The sequence below is a fragment of the Sebastes fasciatus genome, chromosome 16 (genome assembly GCF_043250625.1).
Source record: "Sebastes fasciatus isolate fSebFas1 chromosome 16, fSebFas1.pri, whole genome shotgun sequence".
NCBI lineage: Eukaryota > Metazoa > Chordata > Actinopteri > Perciformes > Sebastidae > Sebastes > Sebastes fasciatus.
In genome coordinates, this window is record NC_133810.1 from 27,950,340 (window position 1) to 27,972,898 (window position 22,559).

The 22,559-nt window shown below is 42.7% G+C and overlaps 1 protein-coding gene and 1 long non-coding RNA gene across 9 annotated transcripts in view; one reads left to right on the forward strand and one right to left on the reverse strand.

Annotated features, from left to right (window-relative positions):
* The window catches only part of mtmr4 (myotubularin related protein 4), a 64,038-nt gene that overhangs the window by 35,696 nt on the left and 5,783 nt on the right, over positions 1 to 22,559 (forward strand). For 5 of the 8 annotated variants that reach the window (XM_074611396.1, XM_074611404.1, XM_074611399.1 and 2 more), the window contains 14 exons: positions 3,622 to 3,711; positions 9,916 to 10,032; positions 11,087 to 11,116; positions 12,369 to 12,451; positions 13,501 to 13,667; positions 13,795 to 13,891; positions 16,766 to 16,879; positions 17,005 to 17,204; positions 18,074 to 18,202; positions 19,366 to 19,477; positions 20,030 to 20,225; positions 20,527 to 20,712; positions 21,081 to 21,251; positions 22,337 to 22,491. In XM_074611396.1, the coding sequence (XP_074467497.1) occupies positions 3,622 to 3,711; positions 9,916 to 10,032; positions 11,087 to 11,116; positions 12,369 to 12,451; positions 13,501 to 13,667; positions 13,795 to 13,891; positions 16,766 to 16,879; positions 17,005 to 17,204; positions 18,074 to 18,202; positions 19,366 to 19,477; positions 20,030 to 20,225; positions 20,527 to 20,712; positions 21,081 to 21,251; positions 22,337 to 22,491 (1,847 nt within the window). The remainder of the gene's footprint in view (positions 1 to 3,621; positions 3,712 to 9,915; positions 10,033 to 11,086; positions 11,117 to 12,368; positions 12,452 to 13,500; positions 13,668 to 13,794; positions 13,892 to 16,765; positions 16,880 to 17,004; positions 17,205 to 18,073; positions 18,203 to 19,365; positions 19,478 to 20,029; positions 20,226 to 20,526; positions 20,713 to 21,080; positions 21,252 to 22,336; positions 22,492 to 22,559) is intronic. The other 3 variants (XM_074611397.1, XM_074611402.1, XM_074611403.1) reach the window with 1 other exon arrangement.
* On the reverse strand, positions 1,892 to 14,396 carry LOC141753078 (uncharacterized). The gene is made up of 4 exons (XR_012590386.1): positions 14,270 to 14,396; positions 4,883 to 4,987; positions 2,139 to 2,330; positions 1,892 to 2,032 (listed from the first exon to the last, which is right to left on the reverse strand). It is a non-coding gene; the product is annotated as an uncharacterized LOC141753078 (long non-coding RNA).

The window sequence follows — 22,559 nt, forward strand, 5'->3', positions numbered from 1 at the left end:
CATTATGCTCGAAACGAAGCTTCCACCTCATCTTCACCTTGAGTGGGTCTTACGTGGAGATGGAAACACAGAAGCACGAACATAAAGGCATCATTTAGAGGAAATGGAGCCCACAGTAATACCAGAAAGCACTTAACATTGGAGCATCTTTTAAGGAGTGTAGACATCTCAGTTTGGCACAGCCTTGACACCCACCTCCATGGCTGCCATCAGCACTGCCATTTACTACAATTTATGGTGTAGAAGTAGCAGGTAGACTGGCTCTGTGTAGTGACTTATCCCATTAATCTCTCCCACACAGAGACGTCTCACACCTGCCTTCAATACAAAGTCAGCAGCAGCAAAGGATTCTCCAGCTGAGGACTAAGACCTGTACTAATATCTCTATATAAATCTGCCGATTAGTTTCCTCCTTATTGGTTTTAACTATAAAAATGTCAGAAAATAGTGAAAAATGTTTTTCTATATTTTGCCAGAGCCCACGGTGGCCTTTTCAAATTCCTTGCTTTTTACAATCAATGAGTTATCAAAATAGTTACTAATAAAGATAATCAGTTAATTATTCCAGCTCAACTTGTATTACTTCTTGACTTCTTCAGTTGGCTAAAACCAGTGGGCAACCTTCGGGTCTGAAAAGTGAGGCCAATGCGGAAGTGCCTGAAACTTGCCTTCTCTCTAATAGCCAGCAGGGGGCGTCTCCTCTGGTTGCAAAAAGAAGTCTGATTGTATAGAAGTCTATGAGAAAATGAGTCTCACTTGATTTATTACCTCAGTAAACATTGTAAACATGAGTTTATGGTCTCAATCACTAGTTTCAAGTCTTTTTCAATACAGCATGATGTTCATTTAGTAAATTATGGTCCCATTTAGAGTCAAATAGACCATGAAGCAGGGGATGGGTTAGGGTTAGGGTCATTTAAATATCTTTTTCAATGAAAATGAGAATAATTATGTAAAAATAATCGTTCCCTCTAATATTTGCAAATCATATCGCATTGCAATATCAGTCAATGTGTTTTCAGTTCATAAAGGTTCATTTTAACATTCTGGTCACCTAGAAATGTCTCAGTCAGCGTTCGGTTGTACTTAGCTCCACCCCCTCGTTTCACTTCTGGTTGCAAAAAAACATTGTCTAGAAGGGAACCCGCGAATTGGGGAAAGTTTTGCGGTGATTCAGGGTGATTATGTCCACTTCTTATATACAGTCTATGGCTAAAACAAGAATTATTGTTTGACTTGATTGCAGTAGGAAGGTGAATGTATCTTGGTAATTTGAACCCATTCATTTGTCAACATTTTATGATTGTAATTAGTAATTGCTGACCCATTTTTGAAGAACAGTACCCCTCCCTCACATTCAAACGTGTGCACGTCATGTCAGCAATAAGCTATCCCCTTATTGCTGAGCCTATAGATTGTCTGTATGCTCAGCCTATATAGGCAGCAATAGACTGTTTGTCCTCTGTCAACAAAGCTGTCATGTCACAGAAGCTGGTAAATTGTGCTCTGTCTATTCTATGCCATGCCTATGATCTCTATGACTTTGAAATCAGATGGTGATCTCAGTGACAAGTTGGTGACTTGTAGAGGAGAGGTTGTCACTGTAGGAGCACTAACTCCATCTGTTACCAGAAAGCCCAATGGGTGGTATGCTGTCATGTGGTTTAATCACTGGCTTGGACCTTTGGCTGACAGGTGAAATGATTGTAAACATGGCAGGAGGTCTGCATGGTGAGAACATCAACGGCTTTTCTGCTATAATATGACATTTTGCTGTGCTTTTTGGCCTGGCTGGGACACAAGTCTTTTTTTATTAGCAAGAGACCAACCTAAGTCAGTAGTACTACGGTACATTCTGCCTCCCTCTGGTCCCTCTTCAGGACGCTCATTGGTGTTTTCATTAAGGAACAGTATCGACATACGGTCGTACTCAGATGGTGAAGCCAAATCCAGCAGAGTAGTAAAAGAAGCAGTGTATGGGCAGCCAGAAACCAAACTGCTTTCATCCTCAACCGCTGAGGTAACTCAGTCCCTGCAGAAAGCACAAGAAAGAGGCTGGTTAAGACTCAAAATTGGGATACTAGTTAATATGTAAATGCAACTTTATGTGTATATTTGCTATTATGTGAGAAACTTACAACTGCTTGCTCAATCTGAGAGGAGCACTGGCACTCTTATGCTGCAAGGATGGGGTCGACTGCCCTCTTATTCCTCTCTCGTTCTCACCTCTGCTGCTTCTTGAGGTGCTGCAGTCTAATTTTAGCCAACCATCCATTATAACAGGTGTGCACCTGATAAGACTGCGTTTGGATGTTTCATTCTTCAGCAACCTTCGGAATGTACCATTGAATTAGATTTAGGGCTGTCAATCGATTTACAAAATTAAATCACGATTAATTGCATGATTGTCCATAGTTAATCACGATTGATCACAAATTATTTACACATTTTTTTTATCTGTTCAAAATGTACCTTAAAGGGAGATTTGTCTAGTAAAACTGCATGGGATTAGCATAAAGTGGGCATGTCTATAAAGAGGAGACTCGTGGGTACCCATAGAACCCATTTTCATTCACATATCTTGAGGTCAGAGGTCAAGGGACCCCTTTTGAAAATGGCCATGGTAGTTTTTCCTCGCCAAAATTTACCGTAAGTTTTGGAGTGTTATTTAGCCTCTTTTGCAGCAGGCTTGTATGACATGGTTGGTACCAATGGATTCCTTAGGTTTTCTAGTTTCATATGATGCCAGTATCTTCACTCTAGCTTTGCTACAACCTAAAAATCCTAAATTGCATTAATGCGTTAAAGAAAATAGTGGAGTTAAAACCAATTTGTGTTATTGTGTTATTATCGCGTTAACTCTGACTGCCCTAATTAGTTTACATGATCGTCCTACACGGTCATAGAAACATTTAACACACAGCAAAGAATTTTTTAAACTCTGTAAGAAGTCAATGTAAGTGTCTGATGACTCATGAAAAACTAGTCATGTGTGTGAAATACTTTACTAAGTCCTAGTATCTTTGTTTGCACAAGACTGTAACACCCAGTCACAAAGTCTACGGCTTTTTGGCATCCGGTGCCCTTCTGTCTATCATTTGCTAATGCAACGACTACCTGCACAGCGCCAATGCAAACGGAATAAAAATATGTGAAAGGTGCATTATTCCTTCACCATTAATCAATCAGGGGAAAAATGCTTTTTAGGATGAGTGGTAATCATTTTAAAATAGCTTGCCTCATTGACCTAACACAAGGTCATGTGCTCCCTATTTAAAGGGGGTTTTGGAACTCTTAGTCAATATTTAATCTCCTACGTGATGTCGGTGAGTGAGCTGGTATGCCATGCACCTTACATCAAAGGCCAACCACCTTGATAAGTGCTCAATACGAGAACACTGACAATATTAACTTTGGGTTTGATTTTAGGGAAGATTTGTATTTTCGTTCGCGATGGCCATTCCACTGTTCTTGCTATAGTTAAACTGTTTTGGTCCAGGGGTTTGACTGTGTTCCTTTTATTATATGTATCTGTATGTGGTGTTTCAACCTGCTGTGTCGACCTAAATGATGACAGCGGTAATTGTCTGACCATCCCTGCGTTGTGTTTGTGTCTGACAGGGTGAAGAAGGGCCTCCCAGTCTGGAGTATATCAAGGCCAAGGACCTGTTCCCCCAGAAGGAGCTGGTGAAGGAGGATGAAAGCCTTCAGGTGAGCTGAACAGTTTTCATCAACCCTTGACAGTCCCGTCTGCTCCGACATGTCAGGAGCTGGTGAAAAGACCAAGTCTCGCACTTCCAGATTATGACCTCATCCTCAATCCCGGCTCCTGGCGTGTCACCAGAGCGTTCCTCTGAAACACCCTGATGAAGCTTTAGCTCTACACCACTGTGTAGATTGCCAGGATATTACTGCAAGAGTCACCACTCAGCAGGCTTGAGGCCAGACACTGAAGGAGAGATGATGACACTGGCCTAGAAGAGCAATCTATTTTGTCATTGCTCTGCCATCCTTTATCAGTGTTGAGCACACGAAAAAATCAATTAGGCAACTTGGCAGATAACAAAATATTTGCATGTGAATGCAACCGCTGCCCACGCTCTCTACAGATAAGGAAGCATACTTCTAAAAGAAACACATTTTCCTCAGAATTTATTTAGAAAAGAGTTTCTGAATTAGTCTACCATATTAAAATAAGGCATGTATTTATTCAAGGCCCTAAATGGGAACAGTGTATCATTTTGTTGGATCTATTAGCAGACACACTATGTTGCTCTGCCAGAACGGACAAACCAAACACTGTCTCTAGAGTGCGCTAACGTGAGCCACAGAGTGAAAAAAACGTGGTGCCGCCATCTGACTTCCGTTGCTCCTAAAGTAGTGTTATTTTGGTAAGGATGGGCTCTGAGCGAGGCGAACGGCGTTACCACAGTTTTTCACTCGACAGCTCACGTTACAGCGGTCTTGGAAAGGGAGGAGTGAGCGGAGGGATACTCAGTTGGTTGCAATCTGCAACCACACCGCTATATGCCGCCAAATCCTACACACTGTCCCTTTAACAAGAACAGAAGGAATGGTTTGAAAGCAGGAAGTTGAAAATGTTGACAGGTTTATGTGAACAGTATGAAAGGACTGGGGAAGGTGTGATTTGCACCTCCCTGTAGTTGTAGTAGTGGTTACATCACACTGACAACAGTAATGACAGCATGCTACATGGGTTCGTCTACGTCACACATACGTCATACACATAAATGTCCTTCATTCAAAGTGCATTAGCTGACCATAAACATTATCAACACTATTATTGGCTCAGTGTCAAGTTGAAACCATTATTTTATAGTTTTTGTTTTATGAAAGTAAACTCATCTAAAATAATACTTACATTGAATTGGACAAAACTCTGTCAGTTCCTTTTAATGACAAGATTTGACTTCTAAGTGTCTGTCTCCGTTGCACGGCTGTATCCTCCACTGTTACGTAGAAGTCACTGCAGAGGATAAAGAACAGGGCAGCTAAAAAGCATTTAGGTCACTGAAGTGAGAGGGATTTGTAAGTCTATTCTACAGTGAAGACGCCAGTAGCAAAAACTGTGACGGACAACTTGCGTTGTGCCCTCCGTGGTGTTGAGTTTGTGCGCTTTGGCTGTCTGGTGGTTAATGGAGCTGAGCATTATGTGTCTGGAGAACTGGACAAAGGATAGGTGGACTCTGGATTTGCCCAGCCTGGGGTCAGTATCTGTTGTTTCTGTTTTTTTGGTTTTCACCTGAAGCTCGTTTCCACTTGGGTTACAATGAACTGCAGGAAGTATCAACCTGTTCAAAAGTGTGGGGCAGTGCGCCAAAGGGCTATGTGGGTCAAAGGTCCTGGTAAATTTCTTTATTTCCTGCTTAGCGACGTGAGAAGAGTCTAACAAAGTTTATGAGGCTGTATCTTAATCTGAGGAGCCAGCCTGTTTCCGTTCAAAGTAATGCTCTCATTTTAGTTGCCTTGCAACATTTTCTTCTACTTCGCCTCCCCTCCCCCTGCATTCACACATGCAGCTCCTCATTGTATCTCTGCTTTTATGTTTTTGCTTTGTGTGCAGGCGATCCATGATAGTTTCTCTGACAGCTGATGTCTCTTACAGGCATTCCCTAACCCACCGTATTTAATACCCTGCTGCCTTCCCTCCTGTGTGCGTGCAAGCCATGGTGCATGCTTGCATTTGTGTGTGTGTGTGCACACGTGCATGTCCTCACAGGCAGGCTGCTTGAACCGGAAGTCACGACTTGCAAGTCAGAGAGTGTTATTCATGGGTCTTTCTGCTCTCTCTCTCTCTCTCCCTCCCTCCCTCCCTCTCTCTCTCTCTCTCTCTCTCTCTCTCTCTCTCTCTCTCTCTCTCTCTCTCTCTCTTAAATATTTCTGCTGCTGAGGGCTTCATAGAGGGAAACGTGACACAGTATCTTCTGCTGCACTTGCTGACTGCTGGTGACTCATGCACCTACTTTTGGAGCACAGCTTGTTTAATGCAGCGCCCGGTCTGTACAGCATGTTAACTATGGCACTCTCAGCAGGACATGGTAGGTCTCTCTACCACAACAGAGCAGCACACAGATTCAGTAGCTAGCTGCACATTCTCATTTCAGCCATTACTTCTGCTGTTGAGGCAATATTTAAAGCTGCAGTGGGTAGAATTAGAGCAAATATGAGTTTAAAAAAATCATGTGTCCCCGGTGTCTCCTGCTGTGCTCCTAATGGCATCTGCAAGATTTCACAGACCAGAGCAAAACAACCAATCAGAGCCGAGCTGAAGCCTTGCCGTCTCTGAGCAGCTGTCAAACTAGGCAGCGCTGACCAAATATGAATCAATATTCTGTAACTGTAATGCCTATTTCTCGCCTCAAATGTTTTCACAAACATCTTGTAGTGTACTGTTTAGCTGTAAAATGAGAACGTTTGTGACCCGGCCCACATGTTGAGATCAGTTGAGCCTCATTTTACAGTTTCTGAAAACATTCACGCTAGTAATATGCATTAGAGTAACAGAATATGAATTCATATTTGATAAGCGCTGCCTAGTTTGACTGTTTGATCGGAGTTTGCGAGTGATTGACAGCTGCCTCCGTTGAATGAACAGCCAATAGGAACGCTCTCTCTCTCTCTGAAATGACCTGTGATTGGTCAAAGTCTCCCGTCACGGGATAGATTTTCTAAAGCCTGAAAACAGAGTCAAAAGGAGGTGCAGAAGTCTAGTTTTCTCTCAGAACACTTGAATTACAATATGCTGAAACGTTATTATGGAACTTTTGCCCAATGGTGCCAAAAATATTCTGCCTATTGCCGCTTTAATGCAAATTGGCTACGTCCCGTGACTCTTGAAGAAAGCCAAAATGCTTTACATTAGGGTTTCTCTCCTTTTTTATATAGTAAAACTGTATCTGCAGCTTTTTTCTGACACATTGAACGACTTCATAGTTTTCAGCTGCGTTTGTGCGCCTGTCACTTTGAAGCTGGTTGAGTTACAGAGTTGAAACATTTCTAAAAAGCATGCATAATTTTCTCTCCTTTTTTATATAGTAAAACTGTATCTACAGCTTTTCTTCTGACACAGTGAACAACTTCATAGTTTTCAGCTTTGTTTGGGTGCCAGCTGTGTTTGTACGCCTGTCACTTTAAAGCTGGTTGAGTCGCAGAAGTGAAACATTTCTAAACGCATGCATAATTTGACTGTCGAAAATTTAGATATTCCACTTTTTAGAAGTCCCGGTGCAGAGTGCCAGGAGGCCTGTGCCTATATTTGGCTCTGTTGGTGTCTGAGTGCAGAGTACTACGTGCTCCATTTCCCAGGTTAAGCTGTGCTCTTTCCCTCATGCTTCCTGTCCCGGCTCACACACACATTTTCAGCTAGAGATGAGCAACAGCAGGTGCAGTGATAAATGTCAGGGGATTGATTGTTTTTTTTTTCTCTGGACCAACAGTCGTCAACAGCTTTTGACACCTTGCCAATCGACAATATTCCTTTTAAAAAGACAAGAATAGTTTTATTTTGGATCTATTATATGTATGTTTTTTTTAGTAGATGTCGACCTGTCATTCTGGGTCAGTCACGTCCAGCTCGTGTGCCCCCTGTGCACTAACTAAGGCTGTGCTTTTAACCGCGTTGGCTAATGTTATTTCAACTAAGCCTGATTTTCTGACATTTTACCATAATCCCCCATCTGCCCCGCTGCATGTCCTCTTTTTAGCATGCACCAGCGGGTCCTCCTCTCCGTGACTCAGCATTGCATGCTAATGCAGGATGAGGTAATGTTGTCTCCAAGCAACACTGTTGTCCTCACTACCAGCAACTAAACAACGAGACTTGGGTCCCAATCCGCGGTCCCCAATGACTACGGTTATGTTAATGCAGCCAGAACTAACATCAGTGCATGCAGGTGATTGCACTGAAGTGATGACTCAGAGAAACTCAAGTGTGAAGAGGTTATGTAAACGAGGAATGAATGGGCGTAACACAACCCTCAATTTGTCAGATGGGAGAGAATAATGTCCGAGCTGTAATATATCTCCCGACTCACTTTACTGTTTCACGTCAGCCAGAAGGAATGTTTTATGCAAGTGGACTGAAAATGATTTATAATGTTATAGCTTTAAACCTCCTGATCAACTGCAGTCATAAAGGGTCTCACAGTTCACTGAAATCATTTTTAAATCCCTTGGAGATGCAGCTCCAATAAACAGTACAGTCACATTTAGTGGACGCCTCCATCTCCATATGAATTGAGACGTCTTTCAAAAGTTGGCAACTGTAGCTGTGTGTTTCCTTGCGGTCGGCTTTTAAAGCTAATGCCCTGCCTCAGAGCGAAATGACGAATGTTTACTATTTACCTCAGTTGGGAACCAATTATCTTAATGTTTGGGTCTCGTTGCAGACAAAGCCTGGGCTTGGCTTGGCTGTAATGAAATGGGTACAAGTAGGAATGTTAATGGACAGTTCTGGGATCCCTCACTGTACCGTCAGCTCTGGTGCAGACGGTCTAGCCCTGCCTCTTGTCTGCCTGCTCATTCAGGCTCACCAACAAGCCCTCTGCGCTCACAAAGGTCCTTCTGTAAAACTACTATGTGCTAATTGGACAGCTACACATGCACATTGTTCCCCCCCACATCGCCCCTTTTTGTCATATCTGTAATGTCACTCTTTCCACAATCATTATGAGTTTATCTTTATCTTTATAGGAGAGTGCGAGCACAAACTTGTTGCTTGTTGATTTTGTTTAGTGCGGAGTATTGTTCGATAAATGTCAATACCAGCGCCAATATGATACTTGAGTTTCTGTAACGATACCAGAATGATACATTAGATACTTCCCTTTCAGGCATAGAAACCGGTTGTTCCTCAAAACCTTTTTTCTGTTTAAAAAAAAAAAAAGCCAGACTTCTCAAATGCACCAGTGTTTAATATTGTCTCAATCCCAAGCAGCTCCTGCTCAGGATCTTTGCCTGAATAAAATGCAGTCTTAAATTAGCAAAATTATGTTTTTTAAAATTCTGAATATATCTAATCAAAGAAGTAAACATGACTAAGAATCTGACCAAGCATTTCGAGGCTAATTTATTGACTAGTTAAAGGTGTAATGTGTAAGATTTGGCCAGAATTTTAGTTTATAATATAACATTATTACAGGATGAGGTTACAGTGTTATGTGATTTTTAGGGCTGTCAGTCAATTAAAATATTTAATTGCGATAATCACATGATTGTCCATAATTAATTGCATTAATTGCAAATTAATCGCAAATTTTTTCTATCTGTTCTGAATGTACCTTAAAGGGAGATTTGTCAAGTATTTAATACTCTTATCAACATGGGAGTGAATATTATAAGATAGCAGTGTTAATTAATTTGACCGCCTCTCGTACTTTCAGTAGTTTGGTTGAATTTTACATATTCTGATGACTGTAAATTTAGATTGTATGGACCCAGTAGTAGAGGTGAAATGCTGACCCCTATTTGTTTGGAGCAGGTGACTATTCTAGCAGTGATAGCAATGTCGGTCTCTTTGTGGGGTGATGTTGGTTGATTATTCTCCCTCAGAATGAATTGTAATAATTTTTGATTATCCCTTAACTTTGGGTTAATACTAAATACGTAAATGTTACTCATGCCAACATGCTCAACTAAGATGATGAACATGTTAAACATTATGCCTGCTAAACATCAACATGTTGGCATTTAGCTCAAAGCACTGCTATGCCTAAGTACGCCCTCCAAGAGCAGTTAGCAATGGCTGTAGACGCCTAGGCTCGGAGAACACAGAGAGAAAACGTGGATGTTATGATTTATACTCCCTGTAGACATAATAAAGATAATAAACTGGTGTTGGTGTCGTGTTTTTGCTGCTACAACCTCAACAATCTGGTGTGTTTTGTGTCTCTACAGGTGCCATTCGCAGTTCTTCAGGGGGAAGGGGTGGAATATCTTGGCTGTGCCGACGAAGCCGTCATTGCCATTTCTAACTACAGGCTCCACATCAAGTTCAAGGACTCTGTCATCAACGTAAGTGCACGTCCCAGACAATAAACACACAGAAGAAGAACCACAAAATTTCACTTCTGTCCAAATGGCACGAGCGTCTGTGATCTCTACTGCTGTCATGCCATGCCACTACAGAAGCCAATAGCAGGAGAGAGGAGGCTAGTTTGGACGCACATACTGTTGGCTTTTCCCCTTTCCCTCATATAAATTTTATAAACACATAATTGCGCTAACTGGGCAAATAAAAAATTACAAGTATTTTACTGTACATGGAGTACCCGTAAAGCGGTTTTGGTCATATCCCAGCGTAGTTGGCATGAAGTTGTTTGTACCAGGATTGGCGGCCCCCCTTGATCTCCAGGCAGGAGAGCTTTAATGTGACATCTAGGCTCCAAAGGCCCGGCCCCCACTGGCACTGATGTCCACCGGCTCGCTCCTGCTGACGTCAGACCTTGCTCAAACACAAACGGGCCAATTGTTTGCGTTCACTGGCAGCGAAATTCCTCCTCCTTTCCAAATCCATAGTAATCTTTTCCAGAAGGATTCAGCTTATGGAAAAGATGACAAAGATTTGAAAAGGAGGAGGAGGAGGTGAGGTCCGATCACCGGGATGTTCAGGACGCCTCTTCACCTTGACTTACTTTAGCAGAGGAGAGTCGGCAGCTAACAGTCCCTATCGAACTGCTATCCAGAGTCCTACCTTGACCCCGGCAGCACAGATGAACTCTGTATGAATGCCAACAAGCCTCTCTCCCACCCCCTTCACAACTCATCACCCTACTTCTAAGCTGTTTTCTTGCCCTTTGCTCCCGTCCATGTTTGTCTTTCTCTCCATGATTTCCATTTGGCTCAGTCATGTGCTGCAAGTAGCGCAATCAGTTATTGTCCTTTTTTTTCCAACCTCTTTGATGTTTTCTTTCCTTTTAACTCTTCATTTCCTTTTTGTATCCTGGATGTTTTTGGTTTAATAGTTTTTCCATTTCCTCCTGTCTTGTGTCTTCCCTCCCTCCCTCCCTCCATCCCTCCCTCCCTCTCTCTCTCTGTGTGTGTGCTCCATGGTGTCACTGTGTTTTAGACCTACCCAGGTGTGGACACTGAGATATCTGTGAGTACCATATGATAAAACACCACCCTCTGCCACTGTCTAGACAGCTTAAAGCGGCAGTAGGCAGAATATTTTGGCTGCATTGGGCATATTAACCTTTTAGCATATTGTAATTCAAGTGTTCTGAGAGAAAGTGTTCTGATAGACTTCTGGATCTGTTCTTGGATCTGTTTTCGGATCTGTTTTCGGCTTTAGAAAATTCAGCCTGCGACGGGAGACTTTGACCATTTGGTCAAATTGGTCATTTCAGAGAGAGAGCGTTCCTATTGGCTGTTCATTCAACGGAGGCAGCTGTCCGAACTGTCAAACTAGGCAGCGCTGATCAAATACGCATTAATATTTATTAATATTGTAGTGTAATGTTTAGCTTTAAAATGAGAGTTTGCTCTGACTGGTGGGTGGTGCTTAGTATTTCCTCAACTGATCTCCACATGGCTGCCGGATCACAAACTTTCTCATTTTACAGCTAAACAGCACACGACAAGATGTTTGTGAAAACATTTTATGGGAAGAATATTTACAGTAACAGAATATTGATTCATATTTGATCAGCGCTGCCTAGTTTGACCGTTTGATCGGAGTTTGCGAGTGATTGACAGCTGCTCAGAGACGGCAAGGCTCCAGCTCGGCTCTGACTGGTTGTTTCCTTACGGTCTGTGAAATTATGCGGATGCCATTTGGAGCACCAACAAACAGCTCCTCTTCATTTTAAACGATTACGGTGCGCCGAGGACAAATTGTAATTAAAGATCAACTCAGTGTTAACACTGGATTTATTGTAATTATCTGTGAAAGGAGAAAATCTTTGTGGTGCAATGTGTTGGCTGACCTTGAGACTTAGTAAAAAAAAAAGGTGCTATGAGACATAAAATAGTATTTTCTCATTCATACACGGTGAACAAAGTGCTGTTGCATTGAGGTTTGACCAAAGGGGAAGTTGCGTGGGCGATTTTTGCAAATCTTAGCAGCGCCTTCGTTAACACCACAATCCACAGGATAACTTCAAAGCTTTGAAAGCACAATAGACAAACCTCTGTTTATAGTTCTTGTTTGGTATCATAACAGAGGTCGAGAGAAAAAAAAAAGTTAAAACACTGCAGCAGCTTTCTTCTCCTCCACAGTGAGCTAATAAAGCTGTACTCTGTCTATTCTAGCCAGGACCAGAGGGTGGTAACCTCTTTGCAGATGTGCTGTCTGCTCTGACGGCGGGGCCATCAGGCTCATCACGCATGCGCTCTGTCTCCCCCTACAGGTGCCTCTCAGGCTGATAGACAACGTGGAGAGCAGAGATATGTTCCAGCTGCACATCATCTGCAAAGACTCCAAAGTTGTCAGGTAAGGAGAGCAGCTCACTCACACACTCAACACGTCATATTAACCCCGCAGGCAGATTGATGCTGTTATTAACAACAGTGCTGTGGTCTGGTATGCATTCGAATGAATAATACAATAGTTTCAGTCTGGCCGTGAGGCAATCTACACACTACTATACTTAACTAATTAGGTTACAGGCTTATAGCTCTAATAAAGTGATATAATTCAGTAACACTTTATAATAACAATCATTTATAAATGGTAAATTGATACTTAATTAAACTTAGTTAATTGTTATTTTACTGTTAACAACTATGAAACGTTAATTAATAATGTTGTACCTGTGAGAGTTATATTTGTCCACTCCCATGTTGATAAGAGTATTAAATACTTGACAGATCTCCCTTTAAGGTACATTTTGAACAGATAAAAAATGTGTAATTAATCACGATTAACTATGGACAATCATGCGATTCATCGCAATTAAATATTCAAATAGATTAACAGCCTTAAATTAAACATATTATTATTTTTCATAATATGTTGTATTGAAGACTGAATAAAATAACGATAATTCGGATGGACATCATATTTATTGTTATTTAGATTTCTTTTAAAAGATATTAAAAGATGAGATATCTTAAAAGGTATGCTGTTTAGCATTTGGAGTTGTTTTGTTTGGTGATTTAACTTCATTTTTGATTGCTACAGTCATTTACCAAGATCAGACAGATGGCAAATACACATTATGTGAAACTGTTTCAAGTAAAAAAGTCAGAGACCTGTTTTTATTTCACAGCAGACTGAAATTATCATGTGTTCATGCACATCTGTAAAGATCAAAACCAGTGGAGCCTTCATATTCTCAGCAGCATATGTGCCGGCGGCGTCTTGGTTCCTCATCATTAAGCAGCCACATTGTTACTCCTGTTTTAAGGCTGGAAAATAACGGAACATCTGAAGAAATTAGTTTTTCTGTTTTTTTCTCTCGGTCCCTAATGCATGAAGTTGTAACGAGATATTTTGTTGTTTGTCTCGTCTTTCTAATCTTCACGTTGGGTTCTCCACAGATGCCACTTTGCAACGTTCAAGCAATGCCAGGAGTGGGTCAAGCGTCTGAACCGGGCCATAGCTCACCCGTCCCGGCTGGAGGACCTGTTCGCCCTTGCCTATCATGCCTGGTGTCTGGGAGGCAACGCCGACGATGAAGACCAGCACGTTCATCTCTGTCGCCCAGGTCAACACACAAGACTGAACTTAACACAATTGTTTAAGAACAATTAGGCCTCTGGGGTTTTTTATTTTGTTAAAATGTTGATATACCTAAAATAATTTCCTTTGTCTTTCCCTCTCTGTGTGTGCAGGCGATCACGTGCGTCAGCGAATGGAAATGGAGGTCAAGAGGATGGGCTTCGACACACAGAACGTCTGGAGAGTGTCCGACATAAACTGCAACTTCAAGTATGTCACAGATACTTTAACATAAATAGCACGGCACCTCTGTCGCGGCAGATAGCTTTACAATAACTGCTGCTGTACAGAGTCCTGGTCGTCGTTTAGAGAGTGAATGATGAGTGACGGTGTTTCAAAGAGCTTTTTGAGAGCTGTGACAAAGAGTAGGGCTTGGATCAGGCACAAGTAGAGATGCTATGTCGCCAAACTGAACAGATTGTGTGGTGGCCTCGTCTCAGCACTGTGTGTCAGAGCTTTCTCAGGAAATAGAAGTTTTGAATTGATCTTGAATTACGGTTACTTTTGGGGAGGGTAGAAGTCCGGTTGATTTACACTTACACAGACGTTATACACTTAGTCATCATTTTTACATTTGGTGTGATTTACATTTCTCGAGGTTATCGTTGTCTCCAATGTCCACTGCAGATAGATGTCCCTAAATCCATAAAATAGAGGGAAAAAACCTTCTCATAACTCCAAAACTTGTCTGAGAATCAGTAATCCAGCGATAGTTGTCTGTAAATCTATCGGTACACTGCAAACAGGAACTGCTAAAAGCTAATTCTGCATACTTTCAATGGTGCCAATTTTCCAAAATGTAAACAAATATGCAAGAAAAAAAACAAAACGGGGCTCTTGCTGCAGATCGCAGCTAACTAACTGTCTCCATGGCAACATGATACTTCCTGTTTACATGCCAGAGCATCATGGGAAATGTAGTTCCAAAACTTAAAGCATGATTTTCCCTCAAATCAAGTAAGACAAATAATATTAGTATCCATTAGTATTAAAGGAACAGTGTGTAGCATTTCGGGGGATCTAGTAGAAGAAATGGAATATAATATTCATAATTATGTTTTCATGAGTGAATAATCACCTGAAAATAATAATCATCGTGTTTTCATAAGCTTAGAATTAGTCCTTCATATCTACATTGGGAGCGGGTCCTTTTCACGCAGTCCGTGTTGTTTCCCGCCATGAACATCCTACGGTAGCCCAGAACGGACAAACCAAACACTGGCTCTAGAGAGAGGGCAATACCGTCTGAGTGAGGCGAACGGCGTTACCGCGGTTTTGCGTTCGGCGCCTCACGTTACTGCAGTCTTGGAAAGGGAGGAGTGAGCGGAGGGGTAACCAGTTGGTTGCAATCTGCAACCACACCACTAGATGTCGCCAAATCCTACACGCTGTTCCTTTTAACTTCTTTCATCCTGCACTATCAATATTAGGTCCCAACGGTTACAGGTATGGAGTCATGACAAAAAATGTGTCAAGATGTATCAAAACATACACAGGAACTTATCAAACCACTAATGCAGCTTAATCCACTTCTCTTCCATTATTGGTTTATTGGTGAAAGAACAATTGTGGAGACGGATCAACAGTGGAGACACGTAATACGCTGCTGGAGTGGTTGGATATGTTTCTATGTACATTTAGATATTTTCGGCATACTTTTGCCGTGAGTCTGGATTGCCTCTGTTATCCATTGTAGCTGCTATTTTATACTCAAAAGATAGATTTGCAGTGGACTATTGCTTTATAAATGCCTTCAACAAGGCAGGTTAATGTGTATACTTGTTCGCCGTGGCCTCGTCTGACCACTCAGGCCAGCAGCGTTCTCACCAAATAACATCCAGCACTCACGCTGGAATAATGCTGTATACCGTGTGTGTGTGTGTGTGTGTGTGTACCTGTGTACGAGACCCTTCTGTCTCCTTCGCTGTCTGGACAAATAAACACTACGAAAAAAAAAGGTCAGTCTGCTCGGAGGGCCCTAGAGAGCACGTCCCGCTGAGGGAGAAAGACACACAGGACAACTGGCTAATTAAACAAGCTGCAGCCTGCTGAGGCCCATGACTCAGCACAGTGTTTCACTTTCCCTCTCTTTCTCTCTCACACTCACACACACACACTGTCTCTGTCTCCCCTCCTTAGACAGCCAGCAGATGAATAGACATTGAAGACAGTATCATGAGAGGAGGAGGAGACCAGAGACAGAGACAAAGCACTCTGTGATTTGTTCTCTGCCAGAGCTGAGAGTTCTTGATGATGTAGTGACCCTGAAAACCAGAACATTTGTGTATATCTAACAATGTTGTTTGCTGCTCCTTCAAGGACTATTTTGTCTACACTGAAAGACTCTTATTGCTGGCAAAGGGTAATTGTAGTATTTTTCAACCTGGACCCTATTATTCCATGTTTTTGTGTCTTAAGTGACTAATGGGAACAACAATTATTGAAATTGGTCCAGTATCGAGTGATAACACTGCAGACAGCAGTCGCTAAACGGGCTGTAATATAGTTGCTCAGGGCAGCTCCTCACCATCAATTTATGTCCACTAAAAGGTTTTTTTTCACCACTGACAGGCTCATATTATTATTATAAGTGTCTGACAATATTAAGGAAAGGACCCGACGGAGAAATAAGACGTTTTTCTTGCCTTTCGCTTGATCCGATCTGTTTGTTATTGTGTGTCCCGCTCTGAAACATCGCGTTCCATCCACATTGTCGAAATCATCTAAATATTTAGCCATGACATTGAAAATCTTTTAGATAACACTATAAGTTACGCCTTCTGTACTCCAACACAACCAAACTCTGACAACACCAGCACTCCTCTCCAACTGACGATCGGCAGGTTGCCCCACATGATTACATTGCAGCCCGTTTAGCGGCTGGCAGCTGCAGCGTTCTCCCTCAATACCGGACCAATCTCAAAACATTTTGTCCCCCATTAGTCACTTAGACACAAAAACATAAGAAAATAGGGTTGAAAAATACTGAAGTCACCCTTTAAGTCAGCCTTAGTGTACTATATAATGTTTGCAGCAGTATGAACTGCATTGAACCTTCCTGTGTCTTGTCCTTTTTGTCAACAGGCTATGCTCCAGCTACCCGCAGAAGCTTCTGGTTCCAATATGGATCACAGACAAGGAGCTGGACAGTGTGGCTTCCTTCAGATCCTGGAAGAGGATCCCTGTGGTGGTCTACAGGTGGGTTTACTGACACACAGTCATATACACACTATCACATTTTTACATGTTGTGCATACAGCCTTTTCTGTTTTGATCTTTAGATCTGTACTTGTGTGTACTGACTCTATAACCTTGAACTCCAGGCACCAGAGGAACGGGGCGGTGATCTCCCGTTGCAGCCAGCCTGAGATCAGCTGGTGGGGCTGGAGAAACACAGATGACGAGTACTTGGTGACATCCATCGCCAAGGCGTGTCAGATGGACACCGGAGCCAAGGGCACCTGCGGAGCGCCAGCCTGCCGACAGCGCGGGGAAGCTCCCGACTCCTCCGACAGCGATTTTGGTAAAGCAGTTGTTTGATTTATGCTCATGCATGCACCGTAGCTCTCAAAAATGCGTTCAAAATTCAAGCTGATTATTGTGAAAATATCCTTATGACTCAGAAGGAAGATAAAAACGGAAGGAAATTTCCATTATTTACATGTCTCATTAATTTTCCTTACTTCCAAAGTGGACTACCAACAGATAAAGATGCTGAGCAGAAGTAATACACCATTTTCAATTATGCCTGCATACATTGGGGCTTGTTCGGCAAATACATTGTCAACAATTTATAGTGAATTAAGTAGCATTAAATCACATTATGCTCCATTTCCTGAGTTCTTACATGCTCCCATTTTAAAATGAAGTGCATGCAGTATCCATTAATGTTACTGCATTATGATCAGACTTAGTAACTAGTGGAACAACTGCCAGTGCAATTTGTGTGGTTTTATTTTTCCCTTTTTGCTATTTTTAATTTCGGTTATTTTTCAAAGATGATGCCAATATGTCTGAAAGGGTCTTTAACACCATTACTGGGTGCACGACAACAGGCTGGAAAGGGAGTGGCAGCACAACACTGAGTGTAGAGACAAGTAGTTTAGTTGCAGCATCGGAGTAATTACTCGTCTTTCTCCATGGTAGAAAGCAGGTCTCTTGACTTGTGATCGTTACCTATAGCAGCCCTGTGGTTGTGTCATCAGGAGGATGTATTGATTTTCAGCAGGTTACAAATAGAGTCAGTTTCTGTTAATCATGTCCCTGACACTTCTCTGATTCCCTCCTTCTCCTTTCACGCTCTCTCTCTCCCTCTCTTCACCTCCCCAGCAGTTTGATTCACATAAATGCCATCCACTCATAACAGTAAAAAATCATCTCTCTGTCCTCCAGACTCCTCTCTGACGGGCGGCTCTGGCTGCGACGACAACACTGTGCCACAGAAGCTGCTGATTCTGGATGCTCGCTCTTACACCGCTGCAGTGGCCAACCGAGCCAAGGGCGGAGGCTGCGAATGTGAAGGTTAGTGCGACCAGACATTTGAAAAAGCCTTAAACAATTCAATGAATTTTGTTTTTTTGTAAGATAGAGATCAAAGGCAACTGATATTGTGTGTCAACGTTTATTTATCACATTAAAATTTTTAACAGCCCTTACAAAACTCTGGAGTGTGTATTCACCACCTGTATGCTTCTGATCCTGCTCAGTGATCCTTGCAGGAAATTCAAACTTAATAAGAATCAGAATTCTTTATATTAACTAATGACTTGTGTGAAAGCCATCGCTCAAAGTGACGTACGCACAAAGATTTAGTACTCAACTATGCCGTTCCCATCAACTCTGCAGCTTTTGAGTCCTTCATCTGAAGGACCGTATGAGAACCGTGCAAGTCACTGAATTTTCCTCAACTTCCTGCGAATGTTTAACAATAAAAGCCTTTTCAGAAACTAAAGGGATTCCACTGAAATGCTAGGGGGCTTTTAATTTTAAATGGATCCAGGTAGTGTTGAAATTTAAACGCAAACGGGAGCACATTAGAAAACAAGGCGGTAGCCTACTCACCGGGTTGCTTTAGTGCCTCTGTCGCGCACAACACTCATTGTCGTTCCCTATCCGAGCCGACACCCTACGACGGCCGTGTCGGGCTATAACCGGGCTGATATCTTGTAGTCTGAACCAGCCATGAATGGAGGGTGAATATTGGGCTCCCATTTGTCAGGTTGCCAGAAATGCGATTTGCTAATGTTTCCCCATAACTGCTGGATGTGTACATGGGGCAATCGTTTTTTTACCATCAAAGTGTGGTGGTCCTACAATGCAATTGGATCTGTCTTGTAGAGGTCGACCTATTTAGAGGTCAAAGTTCAAAGAAGAAGAAGCTGCCCACAAAAACTCAAAGATATCAAGTTGGTCTGTGCTGCTTTTGATCACACGGCTATTTAAGAAAGTGCTACTCGGTCCTGGATTGTAAACATCGTTTGACATATGATATTCAGTAAGCAAGCTGTTACTGCCATCAGTGACTGACTTATTGCTAAAAACCATGAATGTTGCATTTGACTCAGATAATCAAATCACCGGAAAAAAACACACCATCATCTGAACATATGATGCTACTGTATCTTACACGCTAAGTGTTTACGTCTTGGCGTTCATCAGAGTTGTTTACGTTTGTCTGTAATTAGAGTACTACCCCAACTGTGAGGTGATGTTCATGGGAATGGCAAACATCCACGCCATCAGGAACAGCTTCCAGGCTCTGAGGACCGTCTGTAGTCAGATCCCGGATCCAGGAAAGTAAGTCGATCTGTTTGACCTTTTCTCTGTGAGCGGCGCTGCCCTCATTCGTGCCTCCCTCTCCCTCTCCCTCCCCCCCTTTTTGATGGCTTCACCTCACGGTAAGGTAACACCGCACAGCGATGGGAACGCTTCCACCGTCCAGTCCCATTCCTGCTGGGCCGGCCAGCTGTCTGTCTGTACACACCGACAGTGGATATGTGTGTTATGCATTTCCGTTTATACTGTGTGTTTTTACCAGCTGTGTGTGTTTTACTGGCGTGTTTACATCTGTGACTGCATGTGTGGTTGAACGTACAGTACATAGGTTAACCCAGCTGCTATGACGTCACACCATGTTATTTTCTTATTGTTATTCTGATGGAGGTGTGTAATGATGTAGGGAGGCCGCCGCAGATCTAGGTCAGAGGCTCCCTCCTAATAACCCAGTGTAACTTAACCCTGAGTAACCAAAGCAACAATACAGTATCTAGCCACCAGATCACTTCATCAGCTGGGACAGGCTCTTTAAAGATTTGTACTTTTCTAATCAGTCATCTCTGGTGTTTCCAGCTGGCTTTCAGCACTTGAGAGCACCCGATGGCTGCAGCACCTGTCTGTCATGCTGAAGGCCGCCACTCTGGTGTGTTCAGCGGTGGAGAGGGAAGGCCGTCCTGTCCTGGTGCATTGTTCGGACGGGTGGGACCGCACACCCCAGATCGTAGCCCTCTCCAAGATCCTGCTGGACCCCTACTACAGGACATTAGAGGTGAGAGGCTGCACGGTTTGGCAATATAAAAGATGTCTCTCTCTTTTTTTTAAAGGAACGGTGTGTAATATTTTGAGGATCTATTAGGGAGGAGTGAGCGAAGGGGTACTCAGTTGGTTGCAATCTGCAACCACACCATTAGATGCTGCCAAATCCTACACCCTGTACCTTTTTAAAAGTGTCCATTGTGACAATATTATAGGAGTGCAATGCTAAATCAGTGGAGTACTCTCTTAGTGGCATAGTATTTGTTGCGCTGTAATGTTATTACCTTCAGTACTGACTACGGTGTCGTCCACAGGGTTTCCAGGTTCTTGTAGAGACTGAGTGGCTGGACTACGGTCATAAGTTTGGGGACCGCTGCGGCCACCAGGAGAACGCCGACGATGTGAGCGAGCAGTGTCCCGTCTTCCTGCAGTGGCTGGACTGTGTTCACCAGCTGCTCAAACAGTTCCCCTGCCTGTTTGAGTTCAACGAGGCCTTCCTGGTGGGTGGTCGTACAGCGCTCTTTTCCTCCCTGTATTTCTGATAATGACTATAAACATTTATTTTTGTGACTATTTCACCAGTAAACCTCAAAGTGTGAGAGACATTTTGCATGGCATTACATGAAACTGTCTTTTAAAGACCAAAGTAATGAAAGAGTTTTTTGTTTACCATTCTAATCTTTGCGCCATTGCCTTGAAAATGTTGCAGCCAGTCAGATTGAGGACCAACATGTCATTTTATAACAAGCTAATCTTGTTAGATAACGTCTCTCATCAATCAGCTGTTATATTGAATTGGCTATCAAACCATAAAGGATGTAAATCATTGCCTGACTTCAAGTTCCACGTGTCTTCTGTGTGCGTCCAGGTCAAGCTGGTGCAGCATACGTACTCGTGTCTTTACGGCACCTTCCTGTGCAACAACGCTCGCGAGAGGGAGACGAGGAACATCTACAAACGCACCTGCTCTGTGTGGTCGCTGCTTCGCAACGGAAACAAGAACTTCCAGAACTTTCTCTACATCCCCAGTCATGATATGGTACCTACCACTTATTACATTGCCCTGACACTGTTATTCTGCTATTACTATTATTATCATTACTATTACCACTGAGCCTTTTAGTCAGAGGAGATGGTGACTTGCTTAAAGGGATAGTTTTGGTGTTTTGAAGTGGGGTTGTATGAGGTACTTATCCATAGCCGATGGCGGTCGTTATGCACCCAGTTTGGAGAAACAGACGGGTACCAGCACGGGAGGAAATCAATGGACTGCTGTGGACGGGTGCAGCAGCAAAATTTATTTTAGCCACCTAAAAGAAAGGCCCATCTAAAGACATCAATATCGGTGTACGTTATATTCAGAATATTTTTGCTGGTTTACCTTGCTGTGAGACAGCTTTGCAATCTACGTTTCCGACAGGGGAACTGAAGCCGTTATCTATACTCTCGTCAAAGCAACCAGACTCCATCGGAAAAAAAACAGTCAGTTTACGTTGCAGAACACCGAGGTTGTTGGTCTGCCGCTGCATCGATCGGTTAGTTTGTGTTATTGTGTGACTTTGATTAGTTCGGATTCACCAAAGTCACACAATAGCACAAACAAACTAAACGATCGAGGCAGCGGTAGACCAACAACTCCCGTGTTCTGCAAGGTAAAATGACTGTTTTTTTCAATGAAGTCTGGTGGCAAGAGCATAGATGGCTACAACGGCTTCAGTTCCTGTAGGAAAGGGCCATGGATGAGTAGCTCATACAACCCCACTTCAAAACACCCAAACTATCCCTTTAAAGACACAGTGGTATTTAAAGGCCTCAGCATAAATTGGTAGATCTTTAGTCTTATTTCTCAGACGCTGAACAGAGTAAGTGGCTTTATTAATGATTAATGCTTAGTATGACTGAATTTTCATTTAATTCCCAAACTGTCTTTTTCATCAAAGATTTAAACCCACTTCAAGATTAAAGCTATGCCACCCTGATAGTCTGTGAATGATCGCTAAGAAACGGATAGAAATGGTCATAATTCACCAGCTACAGCAGTGGTAGAACTAATAGAGTAATAGGCACCATCATAACTGTATGATGACCTTCTGGGATTGTCCTCGTCACTCGTTTGTCTGCCAGGTGCTGCAGCCAGTCTGCCACACTCGAGCATTACAGCTGTGGACAGCTGTGTACCTGCCCACATCCTCCCCCTGCACCGCTGTGGACGATTCTATGGAGCTCTACCTCCCCCCGAGTGTCACAGGAGACGAACTCACCTCCCGTTCCCTGGACCGGTGCGTTTTGTTTGAACTAAATGTGATCGGTTACTCAGTATCTGTACTTACTGGTCTTAACATTCCCT